This window comes from Malurus melanocephalus, unplaced genomic scaffold (assembly GCF_030028575.1).
Source record: "Malurus melanocephalus ecotype Western Australia unplaced genomic scaffold, MMel_1.1 scaffold_18, whole genome shotgun sequence".
NCBI classification, from domain to species: domain Eukaryota; kingdom Metazoa; phylum Chordata; class Aves; order Passeriformes; family Maluridae; genus Malurus; species Malurus melanocephalus.
The window spans coordinates 4,089,146-4,101,831 of NW_026623250.1; the positions used below are offsets into that span (position 1 = coordinate 4,089,146).

At 41.8% G+C, this 12,686-nt stretch overlaps 1 protein-coding gene across 2 annotated transcripts in view; it reads left to right on the forward strand.

The window, feature by feature from the left end:
- Positions 1 to 549: 549 nt before the first annotated feature.
- Positions 550 to 12,686, forward strand: part of PLPP1 (phospholipid phosphatase 1) — a 61,562-nt gene continuing 49,425 nt past the window's right edge. For both annotated transcript variants that reach the window (XM_057389686.1, XM_057389688.1), the window contains exon 1: positions 550 to 680. In XM_057389686.1, the coding sequence (XP_057245669.1) occupies positions 623 to 680 (58 nt within the window). In that variant the 5' untranslated portion in view covers positions 550 to 622. The remainder of the gene's footprint in view (positions 681 to 12,686) is intronic.

Sequence of the window (12,686 nt, forward strand, 5' to 3'; positions counted from 1 at the left end):
AAAGGGTGGGTGCCAAGAGCAAGGAGCCAGGCTGTCCTTGGTGTCTGAGGAGGGAAGTTCGATCAGCTGATCCACTGTGGTCCCTTCCAACCTGGAGGATTCTGCGATTTCAGAGGTGGAAACAGCTTTTTCCTTGCACAATAAAAATACTAGTATTAATATAAATATAAAACATCTCCCTGCGTTCTCCGCGGACGATTGACCCTGTCCAGCCCCTGGTACAGCGCCGTGCCGGCAGGTGAGGCCAGGCCGCGGCACAGCCTCTCCCGGGGCGCTGCGGGGCCGCGCTCGCTTCTCGGGGCGGCGCGCCGAACCATTGGCGGCGGGGCCGGGGCTGCGGCGGCAGCGGGCGGGGCGTCGCTGAGGGGCGGCCCGAGGCTCCTCCGCCGGCCCGCCCTTCTCGCCCGCCCTGCCCCGCCGCCCGGGCCCGGCTTAAAGGTGCGCGGGGGCCGCGGCGGCGGCAGWAGCGCAGTGCGGTCGGCGGCGGCTCCTCAGCGGTGCCGGGAGCGCGGGGGGGCCGTTYCCTTGAGCGCCTCGCCTGGAGCCCCTCCCTGCCGCCTCCGCCGCGCTCCCGCCCCTCGGGCCGAGGCTGTCACCGCGCCTGGCGCCGGGCGCCGCCAGCATGTTTGACAGGACGCGGCTGCCCTTCGTGGCGCTGGACGTGCTCTGCGTGCTGCTGGGTAGGTCGGGGGTCCGCGGAGGTTCGGGGAGAGCCGCCCCAGGGCGCCGCGCTCCCCCCGCACGGCACCGCGCTGATCGCATGCTCGCCTCCCCCTCCCCGCCGCGCCGGCACCACCCGGAGAGGGCTCTGGCCGGCCCGCAGCCCACGCCGCAGCCCCTGCCGTGCCTGCCGCCCTCGCCCGCTCCCCCGCCTCCCGCCCCGCGCCCGCACGGGGGGATCTGTCGCTGCCGTGGGCTGGGAGGGTAAGGGAAAGCCCCGGGGGGAGGGAGCTGCTGCGGCTTATCCACTGACATCTGGAACTCCTTCTTCTCTCTGATGTCCTTACTCTTCCTTCCCTAACTCCTCTGTTGGTTGAAAACCGGTTGTGGCTAAAGCCAGTGCTGGAGCGGTAGATGTCTGGTAGATATCTGCAGCCTAGGAGGTGTTTGTTATCCCGGCTGGATCGGGAAGCTGTCCTGGAAGGCGCCGTCATCTCGGAAACACGCCTCACCCATCCCAGGGTCCTGCAGCGGCACGATGGTGCTCGGCAGTAGAGCAGGGTTTCGCTGTAAGGCTCAGTTGAGTGTGGTGTCGGTGGCACTGAGCTACCACTGTAGCTGTAGGCTGGAAGCGAAATGGGACATTCATTAGAGCGCGGTGTGGGCGCTCTCGTGTCCGTGTGCAGCAGTGAGAGACCGGTGTCGGGGCAGGAGCGATCGGTGATGGCCATGGGTTGAAYCGACACAGCCACAGCACACTGCCACAGCGCTGCAATGCTTGTCTTGGCCAGCCCAAATAACAGCGCCTTCCTATTGATACTTCTTTCTATTTCACTCTCTATTGAAACTATTTCATGTTCTGTCAATTTGCRTTATCTGTCTCCTTTTATCGTGTAATGATACAGTGTAAGGATAAATGATGTTAAATCAGAGAAGGAGCAGTTTCACTTTTTAAAGAGCTGTGGCACCTCTCTTGAGAGCCTGGGAAGTGTCTTTACTCTGGAGATGCACTTCAGTCTTAGGAAGTGCTAATTTTGGATGTTTGTTTCTTAAACAAATAATGTCGGTTCTTCAGTAATTGAAGCACTCTSTTGTCATGTTCAGTGGATAGTGTTCAGGCCTAGGTCATTAATTCCTGCTTGGCTGAAGATATTTGTAGCATCAATATAATAAACATTATGAACAATCTTTTTCTCTTCCTGTATGCTTCAAATAGCAATGATACCTGTAGCTAAATGCCATTAAAGAGCAAAATTGCAATGAATGTATTGCTCTAAGGTAATGTTATAGGAGGCATAGTTTTGGCAAAATGATGGTGGATCCATGCAATCAACTGGGAGCAGTCTTTATTCAGGTCAGGAGTTTTATCAAACTGTGCTGTTGTGAGGCTTAAATTTTAACACACAGTCTTTATGGCGAGTGAAGCAGTTTTGTCTGTCCTGATAATTGTCATTACAAAATCTCTATAATTAGACAATTTTTTTCACTGTGCGTATAGTTTGGTCTTTGGTATGAAGCATATTATAAGTAATCTTGATTTATTAAGGAAAGCAAAATAATGTTGAAAGTAAGACTGCAGAAGCATGTAACTTAAAGGTCATCCAGCTATAAGGATGAGGGTTTCCCCCTACTTCTGCCCCAAGTTATTACCTGGCACGGTAGGTTCTTGACCTTGCTCTGCAGTGTAATACCAGTTTACACAGCTTTCTCTTCTCTCTCCCTGACCCTGTGTAGCATTTGGATCACTGATGCACTTACCTGGTGCCTTAGTGTGCTGGAGGGTTGCCAGACTTTTTATTTTCCCTTGGGYTTGTTTACTTCGTACTAGTAGTCTGAAAAATGCAGGCAGTGCATAATATGAAGTGCCTTGACACCTGCAACTTTAAATACATTGAGTTACAGATGCAAGTGAAACTATAACTGAGACAAAAATATACCTACCGGCAGAATGGAAAAGATACTGAGTGTAGGACCAAGTTGCCTTTTCTCTGATGTGGCTGAGAGAGGCCCTTAGAAGAGCATAGGTCTTACCTGCATCTAATGGGATGTTTAGTTTTTTTACTGTAGAAAGAATAGTTCCTGTTGGCTGTGGACTTTTTCCCTGCCCTTCCCCCAGCCTGTGCACTTTGGTATGTGCTCGAATGTCCAAGGTAACTGCCCGGATAAAGTGACTTACTCCTGTGGATAAATGATACCTAGTATCTCCATTACAGAGACCACAAGGCCTCCAAGAGAACTGAAGGTTTTAAGACTATGAAGACCAGTTTCAGTTGTGGACTGAACTCCCAATCTTGGCGTGGTAGCCCTTGCTACCACAAAAAGRGTAGCATACTCAGGATCCCAAGGTAACTCTTGTCAGCTGGTAGGGAGCTTTATTTTTTTCTTCTCTTTTTCCTGTTTGTACCTTCCCCAAAGTAAGTGCAGATGGGGAAGAAAAAATAATTTGTGTCAGTAATAGTGGGCTTGAAGCCCGAGAGATATCCAGGCATATCACTTCAAGYTGCAGGATCTAACACACCCATAAACTCATCTCAGTGCAAGTGGGTGATTCTGTATGTCTGGCTTACTTGCCCCTGTTTTAGTCAAGCTATTTTGTGCAGTTTCAACTTTCCCAACACAAGTTTTTCAAAAGAAAGGGAAGAGGAAAAAAGAGCTGTGCTGTGATTATTTTTTTTGTGTGTGTGATTTAAATGGGTTTATTGAAGGGTGTGGCAAGTGCTTAAGACACAGCTCAAATAAGCGAGTAAGAAATACATCAAAAAAGCAGGTGGGGAGAGGGGGAAAAAAAGTGGGAGGTAAAAATTTCTCCCCCCATTAAACTGTTAGATCAATTTAGTTGCCTGAAACTTGAGTCTAAGTTTCTTTCAATTGTCCTTAAGAAAGCTCTTTTCATCTTCTGCCTTTACCCACTAAAGGAGAGAATTCAGGGAAAGCTGTCTTTGGTGCCCTGAGAAAAATAACTGCTTCCCTCTTATCAGCATGATAATTCTCTCCTTCTTAAAATAGCACTGTGCTTCAACATTAAACTGGCTTCATATTCTGTAATGTAAAAAAAGCAAAAGCTGCAGGTTTCTGCAGTTATGTGTCCTCAAATAGCGTGAGGAGGCTGGATCTGCATTCCTTGTGTGCTGCAATGCTGGGTGTGCGTACTGCATGTCCGCATGCAGCTCTGCAGTGCTGCAGGCAGCACCTCCCTTACTCCCTGTGCTCCAGTGGACAGTGCGCAGCTGCTTCTGGCACTGGAAAGCATGAGTGGGCTCAACTGCAGGATTTATTTCTCCTGCAGACTTGTGTTACTTGTCTCTCCTGGGTTTTCTTGTAGAGAGACTTTTTATATGGCATGGCAGAGATTGGCATATCTAGACAATAGTAAAAACCATTTGGCATTTCTAGACTATAGCATTTTTCACACATGCTGAGGYGTGGTTCTTATGGTTTATTAAATTTGCAAACTGTTATGCAAAAATAACAGCTTACTAGGATAGYTTAATTAGTTGGATTGCAACTGATGTCTTCATTAGGCACTATATGTATACTCTGCCACTCTTACAGCTCTATTGTTTGATTGCAAATTAGGCTCTTTTTTTCATTAAGGCAGGTAAACAACACTTAAAGGACAAAGTTGGGAAACCCATGGCAATATTCCTGTAATCAGTAAAGGAACTGCTAAATAAATTTATCTTTAGATCAGGCTCTCACGAAGACAGATTAAAGTAAGCTCTAAAGAGGTGACCGGAGCCATAAGAAAAATGCTGTCTGTCACAACTGTGGGACAACTTTCAACTGGTCAGTACTTGCTGAATGAAATTCATGCCTAAGTGGAGGGGTGCACTGAAACACAACTGTGTTTCTTTAGTCCCTTGCCTGACTATGCAATTACTGACAAGCTATTATAAGTAATTGGGGTGTGTACTTGTTAGTATGTGATTGCTGGTGTAATGGACGAGAATGTCCAACCCAAGATCAGAAAAACCTGAAGTCTTCTAAAGAATTCAGCCCTTTCTGTTCTGAGTCACTTTCCTGCAATATGTTGGAAATAGAAGAAGGAATGACTTAGTTAAAYTTGAAACTGCTGTGGAATATAGTTGCATCTGTCTAAGGATTTCATCTTTTTTTCCTCTCCATGTCCTACCCTGTGAATGTAGGGAAGGTGAGACTATGGCAGTCTTATGATGGTAATAATKAYTCTTTTTTTCTTTTTTCCCTATGAAACTACTTCTGAGTAAGGGAAGGACTTTTAGTCCWTCCAGAAAGAAGGACATGAACTAAACCCAGAAATACTAAATCCTCACATCACTTTCAGCTTGTTATTTAAAGACTGCCAGAATGTTTTGTGATACAAGGCAATATGCTAAACAGCAGATTCATGTGTATAGGACACATTGATTTTGTTTTTGCAGTGTGTGACCTGTGGGGGTGAGATGGATGGTCTGCCCTGCACAGTGTTTTTGCTTTCYGTGCCGTTCTTCCCTTGGGAGTGTTTACTCTTGCCGTCACTGAAGGCAGCATTCTCGGTGACAATTAAGGTATTGCTGTTCAGTCAGGGAAGGCTCCTTCTTTGTGGGTTAGCACTTCCTGATTGCCCTAGTTCAAATAAAACCTCCTCCGCTATTAKTTGTGACTCACTGACATATGTGTCACCATTCTTATTTTCCACATCATGTGGGTGCTAAATGCTTTTTCTAGTGCATGATTACATTATAAAGCTGTAACAGGTACATGTGAAAGAGTGGTTTGTCTTCAGTGACACTATCCACCAGGTACTGTGAGATGGTACTCATTAAGTTGGCACTCTGAGTTAATTGGAAATRAGGTTATTACTGACACTGGGAAAATCTTTCCTCTTACTGTGCTTTTTTTCTTAGAACAGTCACCCTTTTTTTCCCCACAATAAGATGCTTTACCAAAGATTCTCTCCCTCTTGATCAGAAGCTTGTAGAAAAGCTTTAGGTAAGAACTCAGTTAGTTAATGAACACTCTTCAAAGTCAGCAATCTCATTCTTGCTCCGCCAGTTTTTGCTGTTAAAGTATATCTTGTAGTAACTCCTGACTCAAAACCAGAAGTTCTTGCACTTAATTTTTCACAGCAATGCCTGAATCCTAGTCCACTTTCCGCTTCTTTTCCAAGAGCTAAATCTTCAACTCAGGACTATATTCTTTTCTCTTGGCATAATAGAACAAGATGCTTATCAGCTCTTAGGTTCCTTACCAGCTCCTTGAGTCCTGGTGTTTTTTTTTTTCCTTAGCCTAAAACGGCCAGAAGGGCTCTTGCAGTATTCTTACATGAGGGCGGTGACCTTTGCATAAGGGAATAAAAGGKAAAGGGTTTCTGACATTTTTTGTAGAAAATAAAAATATCACACAACGATTAAATTGTAAAATAGCTAGTCWCTCAGAACTGAAGAGCTCCTGCCTCCTCTCTGTAACTACATGAGTGCTTGTTTGTGCTTTGCTGAGCTGATGCAACACACCTACTGGTTTCCAAGAGTTGGGCAGTATGAGCTCCTACTGACTGAAAGTAGCTTGGTCTGAAGGCTGCACAATCACAACTCCAATTGGGGGAAATMATTGATTACTGGTTGCCTGTTACTGCATAGTTTTGTGTAGGAGCACTGTTGCTAACCAGATGCTGATGAAGGGATAAAGCTCTGATAATCCTCTGTGTRTGATTATGTGGGAGCTGTGGAAGGCAGGTAGCACAAGAGGTGACCCAACTCTTGAAGGTACCCAATGAGAAGAGACCTTGAGCCTTGCAGCTTGCCAAGAGACTCGGATTTATTATCCCCAACAATCGATAATCCTTTTTCCAGAATTAGTTCAGGAGAGTTAAAACAAATTTACCTTAGATGAAAAGAAAAAAATGCTGAACAGAATTACATGAAACCCATTGGCAAGATATGTACCCATAGAATTATGACTTTAAAATGCACTTGATTTTTTGCCATATCTGCTTAGATTGGTGGTGGTGCTTCTTTTCTTTATCCCTATCCTGCAAAAGAGGCTTGTAATTCTTGGGGTTTATACAGATAAAATAGTTTATGGAAAACAACAGAAAAATTTACTAGAAATTCAGGTAATGGATGACTAGCAAACAACTAGTTTTATGACAAAAATTAAAATTATTTTAAGCTGTTTTGAAGAAGCAAGATTTCCTTAATATACTTGCTGAAACCGTTTTGTTCTTTTTTTTAAAAAAATATATTTTTAATGTATATATTTATATAATAAAAATGTATTTTTTCAATATAGTTGCCACTACATCAGGAAACACTAGTCATAGAATCATGGAATGGTCTGTGTTGGAAGGGACCTTAAAGATCATGTGGTTCCACCCCSCTCCCTGCCATGGAYAGGAACACTTTCCACTAGAACAGGTACTCACTTCAGCTGTAGCAAATAGATCTGTCCTGCCTATGGATAGACTCATAAGCAATTTTCCAGCCAGAATAGTTCAGTCCTACAGTTTTAAAACTAAGAAAACTGTGCTGCTTATATTAAGGATCTGATTCCTGACTCTTCTTGTTTAACAATTGACTGCTAATGAGCTGACCCACTTTCTGGGAGAAATTTTCTTTTTTCAGGTTATGAGACTGATCTCAAAGGCACAGAACTAAAAATTGTTGATAAACCTGCATTGTGTTTTTGACTCTACTTTTGCCAAATTCTCTGGTCCATTAATACTTCTCATACAGTTGGATACAGCTCTTAAAATCAAGACTGCTTATTTGTATGGAAGCCAAAATTAGACCCAAATAAGCTTCTTTAGCAAAATATATAGAAAGTTAATGTTGAAACTGTCTTCTGGTGCATTTATTGAATGCTCTTTCTGTTATCACATTGAGTTAGAGCAAATGAGCAGTACAAGAATAGGCTGTTCTTGCTTTGCTCTAGACTTTGCTGATTCATCCTTAGAAAGCTTTGGAAGTTTGTGAAGGCAGTTCAGTTATGTTTGTATTGTACTTCAACTCAGTTTTACCATCTCTCACTCTTGGTGTCTTGATATTTGACAACAGGAAAATGAAGGTTTTAAAAAAAATTTAAATTAAAAAATACAAGTATGTCAGGTCAGGACACAATCTTGGAATGTCTACCAGATGCTGCTAAATGAAACTGACAGTATGGACGAAGGTATGGTAATGTCATTATCCCCTTATTCCTGTGATGCTGCTGATCAAACAATGGATTTTGTAAGACATGGCATAGATTCTAGTGCTTCCTCTCCTCTGGCCGCCTCTGCTAATCATGCAGCTTTCAGAGGAGCTACATGGGCATTTCATGGATCTCATAAGGTAGCTTCATTAGCCATCCCTGGTTTAGAAGAAGGGTAACAATTTTTTATGTGATGGCTTTCCTAGGAACGGAGGAAACTSTACCAAACAGGAATTATGCTCGGTTTCTACCTTAATGTGGAAGTAATTATATATCAAAKTTTAGCATCTTGGATGGCTTCTGCCTCTCAAAATAAGATGGAATTTTTACCTCAAATTAATATTAGTTCATTTTTGTCCATTTCACTTAGTTCTGTTATTKCAGAAAGTCTTAGATTACTAAGCAATAGGTGCAATATTTTCTGAAACTGAGGGCAGTGTACTATGGTCAACTTGGAAGCTGGTGATGGAGAGACCTGAAAGAATAAACTGCTTATTATAACCAGGGAAAATTTACAATGTGCAGCAAACTAATGGGGAGCATATATGGCCCTAAAGGGGTGAAGAAGGCAGGCAGTCAGATGGAGCCTATCAAGTAGTCAGAAACTATTCTCTGTTAAATTCCAAAAATMATCTTAGTTATTATTTTACTCAGTGTCTGCTTTTTTTGGTGTTCCTTGGAGTGAGTTTTGTAGCTTTTTGCTCACTCCTGGAAATGAAGACTTCAGTTTTGTATTGTTAGGTGAGCTGGTACTTCAGTACTAGTATTCAGTTAAAATAATCCAAGCCAGTGTGATGGTTGAGTCTAACTCTAATGGGGATCCTGGGGCTGGAAGTCAGGTCACTGTTTCTACTTGCAGACTCATCATTCTTCCCATCTCTTCTTTAATCACAAGAGTCCAGTCATTAACACTAGAAAAAGATAGTTCCTATGTATTAAGGTATAAGTTCACAAATCTAATGCTGGTAACTTCTTCTGCAGCTGGAAAGCAGCACCTGCTCTATTATGATTACTGTAAGACTTTTTATGCTGTGGCATTATTCATTGTACTCAAGTATCAAGAGCAATGTTGTATCAATATTTTTTGCAAATTGTGAAATAATGGACATTTTGAATCAGTACAAAAGAAAACTGTTTTGAAAGCTCAAGAATATGTAGACTGCTGTCACTTGTCCTTTTAAGATCTGTTTAGATTGAGCTTTCTATGGAGTTTGTTCTTACAATGTACCATTAGACACTACAAACTTCAGCCTAACATGAAAAAGAAGTTCTGTTCTTTTAAACATGGTGGCAGTGCAGCAGTGTGTACAGTGTAAAGTGACGTTGTGGTGTATGACAGGGTATACAATGTCATGGAAATTCTGAGTCCCTCTGTAGCACTGCTGTTGTAAGGCCAGACTTTGTTAAAGACTGTTTAAATAAAATACTGCTATACTTGTAGGACTCATTGGAAAAAGACCATTTACGTTCCTGACAACTAATTGCCTATTATATTTCTAGAGACTGAATGGTATTTCAAGTTAGGGTGTGTATTATATGTGAAATACTCTGTAAGCCTCTTGTTATGCACTCCCACAAAACAAAAGATTAAAATGGGAAAATTGTTAACAACTTCTGGGGCTTAAAAGAACAGTAGTCTCGAATGCCGTTCAAAGTGGGTGGCACCTACCTTAAAAAAAAATGAAATCCCTCCTTGTCTTACCAGCAGCTAACCTTGACAGTTCAGTTTCTTYGGCTGTTACTCTCCTGGTCTGTGAGCTTGGTGAGTTAGATTCCTGCACACAATCTATGTCTCTGGGTGCATGTACATGGTTTTTAATTCTTTATACAGTATCATCAAAGTCTTTAACTGAATATAATGCTGAGCACATAATGCAAGCATGAAATATTTCATTTCCCCTACACAGGAGAGATTATAGTGGGAGAAGTCACTCTAATTTGCTCTGGCTGCAGCCAGCTGGATTCTTCCCCACCCCCTGAGCAGCACTGCAATGCAGAGAACTGCTAACCTCTCCTGTTCCCCTCTCTACCTCTGCCCCCCAGTGTCTTTCAGTTGTTATTCCGGGGATCTTTACTGTTTTTGGGTCTGTCAGTAATGGGGCAGTTGGCCTCTGCAGCACTGGGTGAACTGCTAATGATTTCCAGGTGTGTATCCATGCCTGGGCCAGCTTCAGCCTTCTCTTAGCCCTGAGCAGAGCAGAGCCTAGGGCACAGCATTTGCTTGTGACCTCCAGTTGGTTCACTTGACTAGCGTGTGTTTCTCTGTGTAAGTAATAAAGCAGGATAGGATATATTATTGCCTTATTTTTGCATTTTCACTTATATAAGCGCTCACAGGAGAGACAATTGCATGGGTTTTAGACTAACAAGTACCTAGTGCTCGTAAAAGTCTTTTTTTGGAGTGAAATCAGATATAAAGAAGAATACATTTGTCCATGCTAATGTATTTAAACATGTATTATGGCCTGTTCTAATGAATTTGGATTATATAAAACTGAGCTATATACATAAAACTATATATATATGTATATATATACACATATACTGAACCCAGCAGTCCCGTGTAGTAAAAACTGTTGATGCAGTTCTGTCTTAGTAAATGACAGGACTAGAAATTGCGTGCTCGTGTGCTGAGGCTGTTCCAGCTCAGAGGAAGATTTATTTCCTTTGCTTCCTGCCTCCATCACCTTTGCCTGGCATGACTAAGTGGTGAGGAGCTTGCTCAGTKGCTGATCTGGCTTCTCTGTTGGCCAAGTCATAGATCAGGGAACAATATAAATGTAAATATCATAAATATCATAAAGTTGCATATAGAATAGTAGGAGAGATTAGAATGTTGTTCATGCTTTTAAATACATGTACACTGTTTACTGAAGCCTGTCACAGCTTCTGGCATTATCAGAACAATCAGTTTGCTGATATTAGAAATACTTCACATTCCTCAGTGTAGAAAAGTAAGATAAAGTTCTTTAAAGTGGTCAGGAGGYAAGATGTGGACTATCTACTTCGTTATTGCAAATAAATTGTGCACTGATTTTTCTCTTGTACACGTGTTACTTCTGGGTATCAAAAATCTAAAGGCTTTCTCATTATTTTAATATCTTTTTCATCTTGATAGTTTTTTGTATTCCCAGAACCTCTTGCCTTAAAAGATGTTGATTCTTTCTCTTGACTGTTCATAGAAAAAGAATTTCAGCCCATCTCCTTTTCTGCAGAGAACAGTATCTCTAACAGATATTTTCAAACTCTCTCCAGTAGCATGAGGTTGACCTGAGTTTCTTTAAATTGCGTTGCGTACTTCCTCACCCCAGACTGTACTCTGAAGAACGAACAGCAAAGCAAACATGGTTGTCCTGTCTGAAAATAAAAGWAAAAATACACATCTAAGACTAGGASAACTGAAATTCTCTCTCGCTCTTGGTAGTAATTACCAGCTGTATAGGTTTAGCTTGAAATAGTGACATTTCTGTAGGGCTATGAACAGCATCATGTGTCTAATAAGAATGTAAGTTGTTAAACATAGCTGATCTGAGGAAATAATTTGCTGTGTGTTATAGAGTATTTCATTATTTCTCTGATACAGCTAGAATTACTGTTTGACATTCCCTAACTGAACRGTAAATTGTATATTTCTTTACAAAACCTGAAGCTGATTTTATCAGCATATCAAATSCAGAGTGTATTGTATTTTTCAGGGTAATTGTAGAGAAACAGAAGTTATTCTCAGTCTCATGTTAGTCTAGTACAGGTTCTCTTAATTAACACTTAGAGTCCATTGCAGCATAAGGAAAAAYCTTTGTTTAATAATCAAGCTGGTTCTGAACTATGTAATACAGTATCTGAAATTATTAGAAACTTTGAGTTTCTTCCCTTTTAGACAYAGAACAACAATATTCTTTGGTGGTCTTAAATATTTCTGGCAACTGCTATAAAAGACACTAATTCAGCTAAAAGTGCGACTTTTCTCCTGTTTAAGAAAAATATGTAGCTTGCTGCCAAATCTGCATGGATACCTGAGAGTCACAATCTGACTCTCCCAACTTAAACACCTAACCCTAAAATTGCTGGTGTGATAAATGCCACAGATCAGAACAGTAGTGCAGCATTAAAAAGTTGATGGATTGATAATAATCACTTCCATTTGAAGTATAAACTGGGGAATTTAAGAATTTTTTTAGTCTTAAAACACCACTAAAAATATAAGAAATCAACATTTTTTTTATTCAACAGACTTCCTTTGGTAAAAAAAGGAAGACTTTACTTTCTCCCCTTGAGTACTGGTATTTTTAACATTCTTTTTCTATGGGTGGTGGACCATTCCAACAAGGATTTCCTCCCTATTCTCCCAGGACTTCCCTTCCTTCCTTCTTTATAGGCATTTGTAGCGCAATGTCATGCAGCCAGATGTGGTCAAACGGTTCCTGAAGGCAATATATGTTACTGTGAATTACCGTAGGTGTTCTATGGAAACTACACTGCAACTGGCTTGGACGTACGAATTAGAATTGGAAACTCCTTGTGAGATCAGTTTACCCAATGTAACTAGATTAGCCTCACTGTGCAACAAAAATGTGTTGCCCTGTTCTTACAGTTTTAGCCAAAAACTTAAGGCTTTTCCTTTCCTGCAATCCCTGCCCAGTAGTTCAAGCATCTATCTTTCCTTTCTCTCTCTTTACTTTGTTTGCTTTTATTCTTGTCCGTGTGTAGGAAACTTGTTTACCTTTCTTTCATAGGTAAAGGCTTCAAACCTTTGCAGTCTCTTTTCCTATTCAACTTTGTTACTACATCTGTAACTTTTGGGGTTATAAAACCACAGGGCATTTTGGGTGGAGGCGATTTTAAAGATTATCTTGTTCCAATATGCCTGCCATGGGTAG